This window comes from Cryptomeria japonica, chromosome 3 (genome assembly GCF_030272615.1).
Source record: "Cryptomeria japonica chromosome 3, Sugi_1.0, whole genome shotgun sequence".
Lineage (NCBI taxonomy): Eukaryota > Viridiplantae > Streptophyta > Pinopsida > Cupressales > Cupressaceae > Cryptomeria > Cryptomeria japonica.
In genome coordinates this window covers 97485970-97500137 of record NC_081407.1, presented here as the reverse complement: position 1 = coordinate 97500137, position 14168 = coordinate 97485970, and the positions used below count along the sequence as shown (strand labels likewise).

The 14168-nt window shown below is 37.1% G+C and overlaps 1 protein-coding gene across 2 annotated transcripts in view; it reads left to right on the top strand.

Moving 5' to 3' along the window:
- LOC131046017 (general transcription and DNA repair factor IIH subunit TFB1-3) overlaps positions 1-14168 on the top strand; it is a 255073-nt gene that overhangs the window by 106973 nt on the left and 133932 nt on the right. For both annotated transcript variants that reach the window (XM_057979650.2, XM_057979649.2), the window contains exon 15: positions 3396-3519. In XM_057979650.2, coding sequence (XP_057835633.1) covers positions 3396-3519 — 124 coding nt within the window. The remainder of the gene's footprint in view (positions 1-3395; positions 3520-14168) is intronic.

Genomic DNA, 14168 nt, shown 5'->3' with positions numbered 1-14168 from the left:
GCAGAGAGAAGGACAGGCAAAACAAGAGCAAAAAGAGGGGGCCCCCATTTTAATGGGGCGATGTGTGAAATGGTCACAACAGATACCTTAGATTGTTCTATTCATGAATGAAATGCAAGAATGCCACCATCAACACTATAAACATCACCACAATGTGGCCAATTTTTTGGCCAAAGAATTAGTTGCCACTGATCATGTTAGTGATCCAACTATCATACTATTATGATCGATCCTCTCTTTGAAATTTTTTTTGGGAGCATTATTGAATGTAGAATCAGTGGGTGGGCTGAAAAAGAAGGAATGAGAGCAAATGGACAGTCTGACTTTAGGCCAAGACACACGACCATTGACCATTGCATCACTCTTAGACACTTCATAGAAAAGGTTTGGGATGCTCAAGGAGGAGAAACCTTTTGTTGCTTCGTTGATTTCAAAAAAGCCTTTGACATTGTTCCTAGGAACAAGCTTTGGAGCAGAATGGAGGAGCTTGGGATTCCAAACAAATTTGGAGCAGCAGTCTACAAACTTTATGAGCAGGTTAGAGCCAAAATCAGAACTAAAGAGGGCATGTTAGAGTGTTTTGGCAACGATATTGAAGTCAAACAGAGATTTCCTTTATCCCCTACATTGTTTGTCTTATATATTGATAAACTTGAAGAATGGTTAAACAAGACCATGGATGAAAGCTTCCTTTGGGCAAGTTTCCTGGTGAAGTTACTTTTGTATGTAGATGACCTTATTCTAATTGCAAAATCTGCTCATGTTTTGAGAGAACACTTGAAGCCTTTAGAGCTCTTTTGTCAAGAGGTCGGGATGCAGGTAAACACTAGCAAGACCAAAGTCATGCTCTTTTCTTTGAAAAGAAAGAAGCAACAGGTTAACTTTATTTTTGAGGGTAGCCCATTGGAGATAGTGGAAGAATACAAGTACCTAGGAATTGATTTTCACAATAGACTCAGTTGGGAGACTTGCAGGATAAAAAGGATCCAAGGAGGATGGAGAGCTTCTTACCTACTTCAGAACAGGTGCAAGAAAGTGGAGCTATGGGATTAGTAAACCAAGAAAACTCTTTTTGGTTTGTTGGTTATGCCAGTTTTACTTTATGTTTGTGAGGTTTGGGGGAGTAGCATGTCAAACCTCAAATGGAGACAATTTGAAAGAATCTAAAAACATTTAATCACTAGCAGCCTTTAAGTCAAATCTACAATTCCCTATGAGATCCATTTGGCTGAAGTGGGGATGTTTCCAATGGAAGCATCTGCAATAATACGTTTGCTAAGCTACTGAAAATAAAGTAAAAAACATGGACAAACATCGTTGGCCCCAAATGGTTGTTGAGGAGGAGCTAGGCCATAGGAAGAAGACTTAGATGAAGCAGAACAAGAAGTGGATGAACAAATGGGACATTAAAGCACATGAATGTCCTAATACCATAGTTACTAGGAAGACCTGTCTCCTACCCCTGGAGACCAATACCGGTACCAGAGACGTACTTCTCTGGAAACTTCTTGACACATAAGGTGCTTTTGGCTGCCGTCTCTGAAGTCCCCCAACTAAAAAATTGACGTCTCCTCCTAGAAAACTTAGGGCAAAGTGCAGTAAAAAGGCGAAAAACTAAAGCAAACAAATAAGATAAGCTTGCAACAAGGCAAAGTCATAGGGAAATGACTAATAAGGAAATTGTTTCACAAGAAGACAAAAATCCATGCAAAGTTATAGTGATCGGATCTATTGATAGTTTAGACTTTTTGAGAGGACTGATTTCTTATCATTGTAATAGTCTAAAGAGAAATTGCCTTTAGTATTTAGCTGACAATATTGAGTGTGCTCAACATCTATATTACCTTACTTTCACTAAACAATTTAGACTGGCTATGGTATGAGCAATATAAGCAATTTTAATTTCGTTTTTTGGTCAATTTTGAAGTTAATGTTTAACTTTACCACTGCCCTTGTTTTCAAAGTTCTCTGTCATGATATGTTTTGGAAATTATTAAATATTATTTATTAAAAAAATTGCTGTCTCCAAGTACACCCGTCTGCTATTTTTGAAAATCAATCATACTAGTCTTCGGAGTCTCCAAGTACCTCCGTCTCCTAGTAACCTTGCCTAATACCAACGAAGAGATAAAAAGTTTCTAGACAAAACAAACTTGGATGAAAAAAAACACATTATATCAAAGAGTTCAACCCCTTGTGGGAACATGATGAAAAAGATTATTTAAAGGCTGCGATTAAGGGAGGACTAAGGATTTTAGTTGCTCAGCTGAGGACTGGGTCTCATCATCTTAGATGTGAGCTGGGCGGTCCTCAAGGAAGATTGGGAAGAACGATTCTGTATTTTCTGCAACAAAGTGGTGGTTGAAACTGAATGACACTTCATCCTTGATTGCGCAACATATGAGAAAATTCGTATTCATTTTGGAAACATTTTGCAAGTGGACAGTCTGAATGAGATCTTTGAGGAGACAATGGTCCACAATATCGCAAGTTTCTCAATCAAGATACACAATAAAAGAGTCGACATTGAAAGAAACACGAAAACGGATTTTTAATCTGGCTCTCTTGGCCCCTTAGACCACCTATTTGTGGATATAATTAAAATTCAGTCATTCATTGTTTCCCCTACTTTTGAGTGTATGTCCTCACAAATTCTTAAAGACATTGCCTTATAGAATCAACTTCTATAGATTACCCATGCATCCATATCCAAAAATGTTGTCATCTTGGATTCACTTTTTCTTAGAATTTCTAAGTGATTCCTTAAGTGCTCTACTCAACCTGTTATATTGGCATTAACTTCACTCACCCTTGTGTGGCAATCCACACCAAAAGGCACCATAGTCCCTTAAATTTTTATCTCCTTATTCATTTCTCAATTGCATCTCTTTCCATGTTTGGTTGACCTTCACCCTTTTATCATCCCTTACCATCATAAGATTCTCATCTATTATTGTTTAAAAATATTGATGGGAAACGATTGAACATTAAATCATAGCAAACAAAAAACAAAAAACAAATTAAAACAAAACCATATAATAGAACAAACATATACCATCTCTAAACAATGGAACTGTTATTGTGGCATTTGTTTATATAACTTTTTTATGTGATCTAAGAAACAAGAGTATAGGTTACCATTAAATTAAATTGTCGGGAGACTTTGATGATTTTTTTCAGTTGCTTACAGGAAATCCCATTAAGCAGGCTAGTTATATCTTACTTTCTTAGAAAGTAATATTTGTTTAGTATAATGAATATGATTTTCTAAACACTATCCTGGTTAGCATCAATTTGCTTTACATTGCTTTGTGGTGACATATCTGTGACAATGCAAATGTCTGTTGCTAACTACTTGATCTTGTGTTCTCATGCTTGTATACCATTTGTCATAGGATCATGGAATTGTTCGGGATGCTGGTAGAGAAGGAGCTGAAATAGGTAGCAAACAGCCAAAACGAACTTTATTACAAGATATCAATCGACATGCAGCTGTCGTTCTTGAAGGGAAGGCTTTTGGTAGGAATTTTTCAATTGTTATGCTTCAGAATTTTTTCATTTTTGTATATTTGAATGATGACTTTTTTATCGATTTGTTGTTGTGTCCACAATCTTTGCATTCTCAGAGCCTTGGAGTGTTCTGTTTGGATTCTGGACTATATTCTTACCTTTATGTTTTAAATATTCAAATTAATTTGTTGCCACCTAAGAATTTAGGATTGCAGTTGCTGCAGTATATTTGCTCTTATGATTCAATAGCATGTGTGAACTTTTTAGCCATTAGTGCTGAGCAAGATTTCCTTCTAGTTGCTTGACCTAAAACTTTCCTGATTCTTAACTCTAAAATATTGAGTTATCTATACTTTCAATGTTGTCCTGGATGAGAAAGGAGATTGTAGTGATGGACCTTTTCATAATCAATGTTGTGTGGGAATATGGCAAAGAGAGATTTCGTCATGAATGATTGGTTTTAAAAGTGCATAGATGTTCACATTGCGTAGTTCAATCCTTATTTTTTTGGCAAACTAGCAGTTTATGAGTTACACTGGTATTTTCATGTTTTGAGAGACTTTCTCTTATATGTAGGCTTGTAGTTAGAACTTACAAATTTTTTCTTCAAAGTTATATGTCACCAAGGTTTCTCTTGTCAGCAGTTAAACCATATTGTTAGTAATCTTTTGGCAAACACAAGTAGTACTGATCACATTTTAGAGGTTACAGTATTTCTCTAGGCAACGTTCAAGGAATTTGGGAAGTTGGTTTATGTGAATTTTTAGCTCATATAATCTTTGATAGGAAAAGTGAAGTGAATTGTTCAGTTAGTAGACAATAACGTGTCTGCTAACATGACAATTAGCAATATTTGATGTGATGTCCCCACTTTGAATAGGATTTAATTAATAAATAATAATAATAATAATAAAATTAAAATACAAAAGAATTGTAATGTCCCCTTTTGGATGATATGGTTTATGATTGGATTAGTCTATTATTGGCCCTTGTAGGCTAAGGCTGATGGTTAGAGGGTCCCAGTTGGCAGTGCAAGAGGCGTATTCCCATTCCGGAGGTCAAAAGTGTTCAGGATCGCTCTTCATTTGGCTCAATTTCACACACTTACTATTTATAGCAAGTCAGTGGTTGATTGAGAGGGACCCTTTCTATTTTTAGTAAGGCATCCAGATGAACAGTGGATGCAGTGGGCTACCTGTTGATGTGTTTTTTATGCACATGCGAACACAAAATAAAATACCCAAAAGTATCTTATCCTCTTTTGAACAAAGTTACTCAAATGCTGAAGATTAGCTTAAGGATCACTTGAGACAACTCCAAGGTTCTGGTATGTTGGGTCACGACATGTGGATAAGCTCAATAGTTTGATGTGATTATGCTGGAATCACAAGGGGACTTACGTTGAATTGAGTGCTTGAATTGTTGGAACTTGATCATTTGATGTTACAATCTTGTGATGCTTTTTATCCTAAACTAGATTGAGTTTGAAAAAAAGGGGCAAAAGAAATAGGGTTGAGAAATTCTATCCTAAAGCCAAGAACGCAAGGAGATGAGTGAATGATTAGATGGAAACCTACTGGGCAAGGTCTCACCAATTTGAACGATTTGACACAAGCTCAGTGCAATCTTCTAAGGTGAAATTCAAAGATGTTCAAATCATTACCATCAAACATTGATTACCATTCAAGTTAATGCATAAACAATGGATGCATAACAATTGAAGTTAAGCTCATATAATTCCAGTTGACCACACAAGGCACACTTACAATCAACAAGAGGCTAGTGGTATGGACTAAACGGATTCCGCACAAACGCATTCAACAAATTCTTCCATTCAATTTAATAACATGAAAATGAATAAGAAGTAGAAACCATGGGACTTGTTGAAATAACACATTTCACCATAACTTCAATGAGAAAAGTATCTCATTTACAAGTCATAACAACTTTTTTTTTTTCTCCTACTCTATTCTAATTACTTACTATTTAACATCTATCAACTATTCGCTATTTCTATGCTACTAACTCTTCTCTATTCACTATTAACCTTTACAAATATCTCTTGATACTCAACATTATCCAGTTTGCTCAATGTGATGATGATGTGAAGCATTGTTATGATCTAGCAAACTTTGATTAACTCTTCTAAAACTATCTATTTCCTTGATCATGCTTGATATAGACTTTGTGTGATGACTTTGATTGATCCTCCCTTTGATGAATGGTGCAACTGTTTGGGGTTAACTCCTTAATGCACTGACTTTGATTCTTGGATTTCCGAAGGGAATTCAAGATTGTAAAACTTTCTTTCATCATGTAAGTTGTAATGCCTCACCAGGAACCCCGAAGGAAAACCCACAACAAGGGTGAAACAATTTTTTTTTTTTTTTGAAAAGTATAAACATCATAAGTCTATTTACACAATATGCATGATAACACAAGCGGAAGACTTACATCAGAATTCCTTAAGGGTTACCAATGAAGAATTAACTTCAAGAACAAATTCACAAAATCATAAATCCACATATGCATCATTAACTCAATGATCACAAGAAGCCATAAGCAAATAAAGATTCATCATAGACAGATTGAAAGGATACAATATAATTTCCACTTCAATAAGCATTTACTAACATTATCAAGGAAACTGATAAAAACATCCCAACATAGGATTACATTGCTCTTCCAATACATAGCTTCTCAATATACATATAAGGATAGATCTCATCCAGTTACAAGGTCACATAAGATCAATGATACAATGATACAATGACCACAAGGGTCTACAAATAACAATAATCTTCAACAAGAGATGAAGCATGAGTCACAAACCACAGGAACACCTGCGAAGCCAATCCTCGCATGAAGGTACAAATCCGAACATCCGATGGGAAGTGGCACTACCACCCGACCATGTAATTCCCAAATGGAATCACCCCACCGTGCTAGGAGATAGCTGAGGACCCTCAAACAAGCATAAGCATGACATGGTCGACAAAACAATACGACTCCATGACAACACAATATGACCCCACAAAATCCGAGTGACTCATTATCACAAACACACAAGTGAACCAAATGAGAGAGTGTCATCGCATAGCTTAAGATGGATACCATGGTACAACCTCCATAGGTCCCGACTCACTGTCCTGGTAACCTCTCCCGAACCTCCGGTTCCAACTAAGTCTCATGCGGACCCTACCAGCCTTTCGTGAAGACAAGGTGGTTGGTTTGCCATTCCAGGCCTTCTCACAACATGATGAGTCTCATACAAGCACTCACCCAGGTGCGAGGTACAATTATCTTTATTAGATTACCAGTTATTATTTGACTTTCGCCGGGTCGTAATGCCTACCACTTTGGGCGCAACCCCCAAGCGAAAGCCACTCTCTCAAAGGACACTAAACAAACATGGTCATTCCCCAAGGACCCTATGGCGAAGCAGATAGCCATAACACCACTATCAGAAACAAGTGGTCAAACAAGGACATACTGACTCTTGGCTAACCATAAAGCAAAGACACTACATGGTTAAGACAACGAAGCCAACATATATCTCTTGGTCAAAGGAACCCAATACGCCTCCACAGGACGACTAAACCATAGACCAAAACAACACATAATACACTTTGCAACATCATTGATTGAAATATGAAATAGTACACTCTTCATAGCAGTCACATTACTCATTTTCCTAAATCAATATTCCATCAGGAATGTAATCCACATTAAACATTCAACCAAATAAAAATATGAATTCCAAATAGGCATTTAATTCAATTCTAGAATATATCCAAATCTACCAATTTGAATCTCTAATTCATGCCTTGATTTCCATTGATAAATTTATTACCCACATAATAAAAATCACATGAAAAATCACCATTTATGCTTAACATAAAACAACAACTTCAACATGTTCACTAAACAAAATTAAATTAATATATAACACATACTGGTTTGCACTGGTAAGCCACAGGGTCAAGCGGTGGCAAAAGCCAACCCGCAACTGTTGCCGTGGCAATAGACACTACCTACCGGTAGTGCCGCTACCACTGGTAACAGCCCTACCGACCGTAGTGCTGCTACCAACCGATAGCGGTACTGCTGACTGGTAGTGCCGTTATCGCTGGTAGCAGCCGCTACCAACCGGTAGCAGTCCCACCGATCGGTAGTGCTGCTACCAACCGGTGGCAGTCTTACCGACCGGTAGCACTGCTACTGCCTAGCCGTGTTGCCGACCGGTAGTTCTGCTACCTGCGGGTAGCAGACACTACCGATTCACGTGATGAGACAAGCCCATCATGGGAGCGGTTAAGTCTACGAAACTAACAAAAAAACACATGCCTCCAAGGCATTAAAATCAACAAGTCACAAAATCAATAACCACAAAGAACATTCTATTTCCATAATTATTTCACAGACACACACATACCGTGCCAATTTCCAAAATTTCAAGGAAAAGATTACCAACAAGGTAGATGGTGAAATAAACATACTGGAAAGAATGACTAGCCAATTCTTGACAGTAAGAAACAAGGATGCACCCAGCAAACCCAATCTAAAATTCTTTCTTTCAAAAGAAGAGGTAAATCAAGAAGTTGTTTGCTATGGACAAATAACACACAGCAAAGAAGAAATGAACAATTCCTTTCTTGAATGCAACCATATGCTAATAGCATCACAAAATCAACTATATCAGGCAATCTTTCTTCCATTTCAACATTCCAAAAAGAATCTACAGACAAATTGCATTTTCCAATCATGTAGGAAGAAAACTGAAATATACAAAATCAAATCAAAGCAACAGAATAGATTATCCAACCTGAAGCAAAGGCAAGTAAGGGAATGGAGGAACACCAGTCTTACAACCCAGGTCGAATATCCAGCTCTTCCAGGAAGATTTCTAGAATTATTTTCTTTTCTCAAAATTCCTCTTCTCCTGCCATGAATGCCCAGAATGGATGCCCAAAATATCTTTTAACCTAAGCTTCTAGGTTAAAGTTTACACCCAATCAAATTTAAATATTTTAAAACTAAAAAGGCAATCAGATTTATTTCTTTCCCAAAAATAATAATTCTTTCCAATGATTAAATTAAAAAGGCCAAATGGAAAAATAAAAAGGGAAGCTTTTATTTATTTCTTTTTCCATAAATACTTCCTTCAACATAAGCATTTAACCTTTTTAAATGGCTAGGCAATTTATTTATTTATTTCACAAAAATATCAATGCAACTTTACACAATATGTTGAGCCATTTAGCTATTTAATCTAGCAATTCATCAATTTAAATAAATCAATAATCACAGAGCATATTAATTAAATGATTACACCAACACAAGATAGCATCATCTATTTAAATTAAATAACCATTTAAATAAATGAAAACACGCAAAACCAAGAAAGATCAAATGACGACTCTGAAATGACCAAACCAAGGCACCATGGTACGCATAACAGCCAGACGGGGAAACACAACCGACTGACAACACTCACACGAGTGTACTTCGGGTCAAGATGGGGTACAGCAACTATCTCCTCCACTCCCATCAGATATATCAGGCATGCTCAGACTTGTGAAACTAGGTGGAGTCAATACCCCTTACCTACCTGGTACTAGTACCTGCAATGTCCTGCACCAAAGAACCACATGTGCATATAGACCAATATATATATATATATATATATATATATATATATATATATACAGACACGACATGCACACCGATGAAGGAGAATCGTGACGTTCCCTGTCTCACCGGAGTGAGTGAAGGAAAATCATCCCGTCGCATCCCAATACACTTGCAAACACGCAACATATAAATAACGCATCGCAATATAAGGGAAAAGTGTCAGTCCATGATAAAGATCCATAAAATAACATTATTCATAAGCACTGAGATACTACATAAAAACATACACCATAAATCCAGATAAAACATGAAATAACATTGCATAATATCCGAATCAAATACAATAATGTTCCACAGAACAGTCACTGAAGTAACTCAAGACATACAAAAGAGGTTGATCGAGGAGGGGTACTACATAAGTTATCCTTTTCATGCTCCAGAACTTTGACTCTTATCTTTGCATTGCAAGTCTCGAACTTGGTCTTGATGTTGAACGGTCTTTGATTCAATACTTAATCACCTCTTTATAGCGCGAACCTTGTTTTGATATTGTCTTCTTATTGAATCCATGTCCTTCATCTTTGTAATATCCTGAATCTTCCTCCATGCTCTTGAATTGTTCTTGATGTTGTTTGCAGTTTGTATCTTCATCCTTTGTCACCTGCAAAATGAACACGGATGGTATTAAACATACATATATAGATTTCCCAAATCTATAATTTGGTAAATCCTCAAGACGATGATGAGATGGTGATTCTATCTTTCATTTCCATATCTGATTTTGAAGTGCTCCGAAGTCTGAGTCACATGTTTGGAGATCTCATTCCACCTCTTATATGCAGATGTAAAAATGATTATACACAGATTTTGATCTGAAATGTCTTCAAAATTCAAATAAGGATTCTCAAATTGACCCCTTGTGAATGTGTTTGATCAATGAAGTGATCAAACTTGTATCTAAAATCGCTAATATGGATAACTTAACCATTGATACTTGCTGTCAAAATCGCAGAATGTGGATTAACTTGTTCTTCAAAGTAGTGATCTCAGGGATAAAGATCTGAATGTTGCTTTTTGAAATCGATCTTTCCTTCCTATGCGCCCTTCTTAAAAATCAGAGAATTCCCCTTATGTAATTCATTGCCTCCTTAATTTGTAGAGCTGATTGAGTTTGTTTGTTATTTCAAAATGGGACTGAGTCTTCTTATATAGGCTTTAAGACTAAGAGGTGTGTCCTTTCACTTCTCAAACCTCCTAGGCCGACTTTGCATCCTTATTAATAATTTTTTTTAATTCTTGCAACTTTGGCGGATTGTAGGAGTGTCATTGCAATTTTTGGAAATCAAGGGAGTCTTTGCAACTTTCAGAAATGAAGGGGGTCTTTGCAACTTTTTGGAAATGAATGGGGTCTTTGCAACTTTTGAAAATCAAGGGGGTCTTTGTAACTTTCAGAAATCAAGGGGGTCTTTGCAATCAAAGATCAATTTCGGAAATCAGAGGGGTCATTGCAATCAAAGATGAATTTTGAAAATTAGGGGGGTCTTTGCAAATTTTGGAAATCAAGGGGGTCTTTGCAACTTTTTGGAAATCCGGGGGGTCTTTGCAAATTTCGGAAATGAAGGGGGTCTTTGCAACTTTTCGGAAATGAAGGGGATCTTTGCAACTTTTCAGAAATGAAGGGGGTCTTCGCAAATAATTACCTTAGCGAAAATTTGAAAGAGCATTGCAAGTTGATCTTCACATCAGAATTGAGACTCCCCTTTGCAACTAGACATCAATTCGGATTTTGCGCTCACCTTTGCAATTTGATGGTTGAGTCAACATTTTAAGACATCATTACAAGTCATTACCTTAGGCGGCATTTTAAGTGAGTATTGCAATTTTTCACCTGGGCGGCAATTTGGGATACCATTGTGTTGACGTGTATTTTGTACACAATCATACACAGAATAAAATACCCAAGGGTACCTTATCCTCTCTTGAATAAAGTCTCTGATTGCTGAAGATATCGCAAAAAAGGATCAATCAGGGTGACTCCAATGTTCTTTTATGTAGGGTCTCTACGTGTGGATAAGCTCTTTGTGGTATGATGTGATTTGCTGGAATCACAAGGGGACTTACACTTGATGCCTGAACTTCTGATTTGCTTTGAATATTGCTGGACACAGGATTTTACTCACTTTGACTTGAAAAAAAGAAAAAAAGAGGAGGGTGAGGAAAGAATCTAATCCTAATACTAAGGAATGTAGGAGCAATGATTGATCTTTGATGAAATTCTAACTAGGTCTTGTTTTGACATCGCAGGACCATCTCCACAAGGCTAGTGCGATCTTCGAAGGAAAGCTTTATGATGTTCAAATCATCATTGCAGGCATAGACACCATCAGGTTGATGCATATCAATGAAGAAGCGACAATTGAAGTTAAGCTTAAGCTGAATGATTCCAGTTGACTACGCAAGGCAAGTCTGCAATCAACAAACTGCTAGTAGTATGGATATACGAATTCCACCATCAATCACACATTTCTTCCATTCATCTAATAACACGAAATCAAATATGAGAAGTATAAAGACCATGCAAATTGTCGAATCGACCCATGAATTTCACCATTTCTTCAATGAAGTTACAAGTCTTTTACAACAACATCTTGGCAACAATCTTTGCCTTCTCTCTCTACTCTACTCTAATTGCTATTCTCTCTCTATCTTCTAACCGCTTCCAACTATTCCTAACTATATTCTAACTATCTCTAATTACCTTTACAAAATGAAATGCCAGGGCTTATATAGTGCCCTCAATACAATTCGATGGCTTAGATCAATTCGAGATCAATGGCCAAGATTTTACAATGAAAACCCTAATTAGGTTTGTTACAACCATTACATAACATTTAATGCTTGACCAATGATAAAATTGTATTGCTTGGACACATGTCCTCTCTAGAAAATTCGACCAATGAATAGCCGGGGTAGGTACATAGAAGTTTGTGCCACCTTCCATGAGTTAGGTACATTGAATCTGGAAATGCTGAGGTGGACCACACTGACTGGATGAGCGATGACTGGGATGCCACCTTGTCTGACACTTGTAACTTGGTAGATATTCAACTTAATGTTTGTTGAGAAGCTAGCTTTAATTAATTCATCTGGAACTATTTGCTTCCTCAACGAACCCTTGTTCTAACTTCTTGTGTCTTTGATTTGCAGGATGATGATGTACCTCGCCTTGGAATGCTGGATTGGAAGAGGTCGCCCTTGATGACGTTAGTCCAAAGAAGGCCATCCTTGTCGATGCTAGGCTGGATCGAAGAAGGTCGTCCTTGTCCTCGCTTGATCGTCCTTGTCCTTGCTTGATCGTCCTTGAGGAGAGTCTTCCGACTTGTAGATCTTTCGAGCTTGGAGTCGCCATCTTGATACCTACACAACATTTCAAAATTAGTAATATATCTTGAAATCTAAAAATTAAACTTTAAAAGGAAGATTCAAGATTTTAATTTAGGAAACCTCATGATAAATCTTGAGTTATCATTTCCTAATTTAGGATTTCAAAGCAAAATTTAAATCTTCAAAAATGGTGCCAAGGTCATTATGCCATACCTCCACTTGGGAATTAAATCTAAAAAATGATGCAAAAATAGGAGAATTCGCTAGGCAAAATGTAGATCAAGACTCCCTTTAGCAAAATGCGCCCCCTTTAGCTTGGAAAAGAACTCCATCTTCCACTAGCTTCTTCAAGATCTGGAAATTCGCCTTCAAATACCTTCAAAACATCTGGAATTTATCCTCCAATCTAGCAAGAAATACGCCTCTCCAATAGCCTTCAAGATGAATTTCGCCCTTCTTAGTCCCCACTCCTGGTAGAAATTCGCTCCTCAAATTGCTCTTCCAAATCGCACTTGAAATGATGAGTGAATGATTTGAATAATGAAAAACATGCCTCAAATATATAGAGCGCTCACCATTTTATTTCCATGGGCCGACTTGGAAAAATAGGCCAAAAGATAAATAAAAATTAATAAAAGAAGAGGCCGACTTGATAAAAACATTTAAATAATACCCCAAGCGCTCCAATTTTATTTTATTTTTTTAAAATAATAATAATTAATTTTAAATGCCTTTATAATTAAAAAATTCGATTTTTTAGGCTCAAAATTAATTATTAAATACCATGCGCTTTTATTAAATGCCAAAAATATTTCAAGGTTTTATCAAATCTGGCATTTAATGTAATTTGAAGGATATTTGGCGACCAATCATGAAAAATAATGGCTATTAACAAGATCGCTCTGGTCCCTTGGTGAGGGACTGGAGCGATCTCATTCTAGACCTCACACTTCTTGTTTTTTACGTCCAAGACCTCATTTTTGACGTCCAAGATGGCATTTTTACTTAGAATTTCGAGTTCAATTTATTCGATCTTTGAAATGAGTGCACTTTAAAGCATTTTCGCCCTGGTCCCTTGGTGAGGGACAGGAGCTATTTTGCAAATCCAAGCTTATCCGTCCTTTGTTAGCCTTCCAAATTATATTCAATGGATAAATCATGTTTTCCTTGGTCTCTTCAAATCATAAAATTGTCTTGATCCTGCAAGAACAGTGCAAATTTGAAATTCAAGCTCCGGTCCTTCAGTGAGGGACGGGAGCACTTTTGCAATTAAAAGCCAATTCGTCCTTTGCTAGCTTCGAAAATTATCTTCAACGGATCAATTGCGTCTTCCTTCACCCACCTCAAACGTAAAACTTGTTTTTCTCTTGCTCGAATCTTGTCTTGAGGGAAAATCGCTCTGGTCCCTTGGAGAGGGACAGGAGCACCCTAGCCAGTCACCTTGGTCCCTTGGAGAGGGACAGGGGCGAACTTGTTACTTAGGCCGATTTTCTTCATTGTGGCGTACTTAAGTTATATTCAACGGGCAAAACATACTTCCCTTGACCTCCTCAAATCGTGAAACCACTTAAATCTTGCAAGGATAATGTGAAATTGGAATTCAAGCTCCGGTCCTTCAATGAGGGACAGGAGCGATTTTT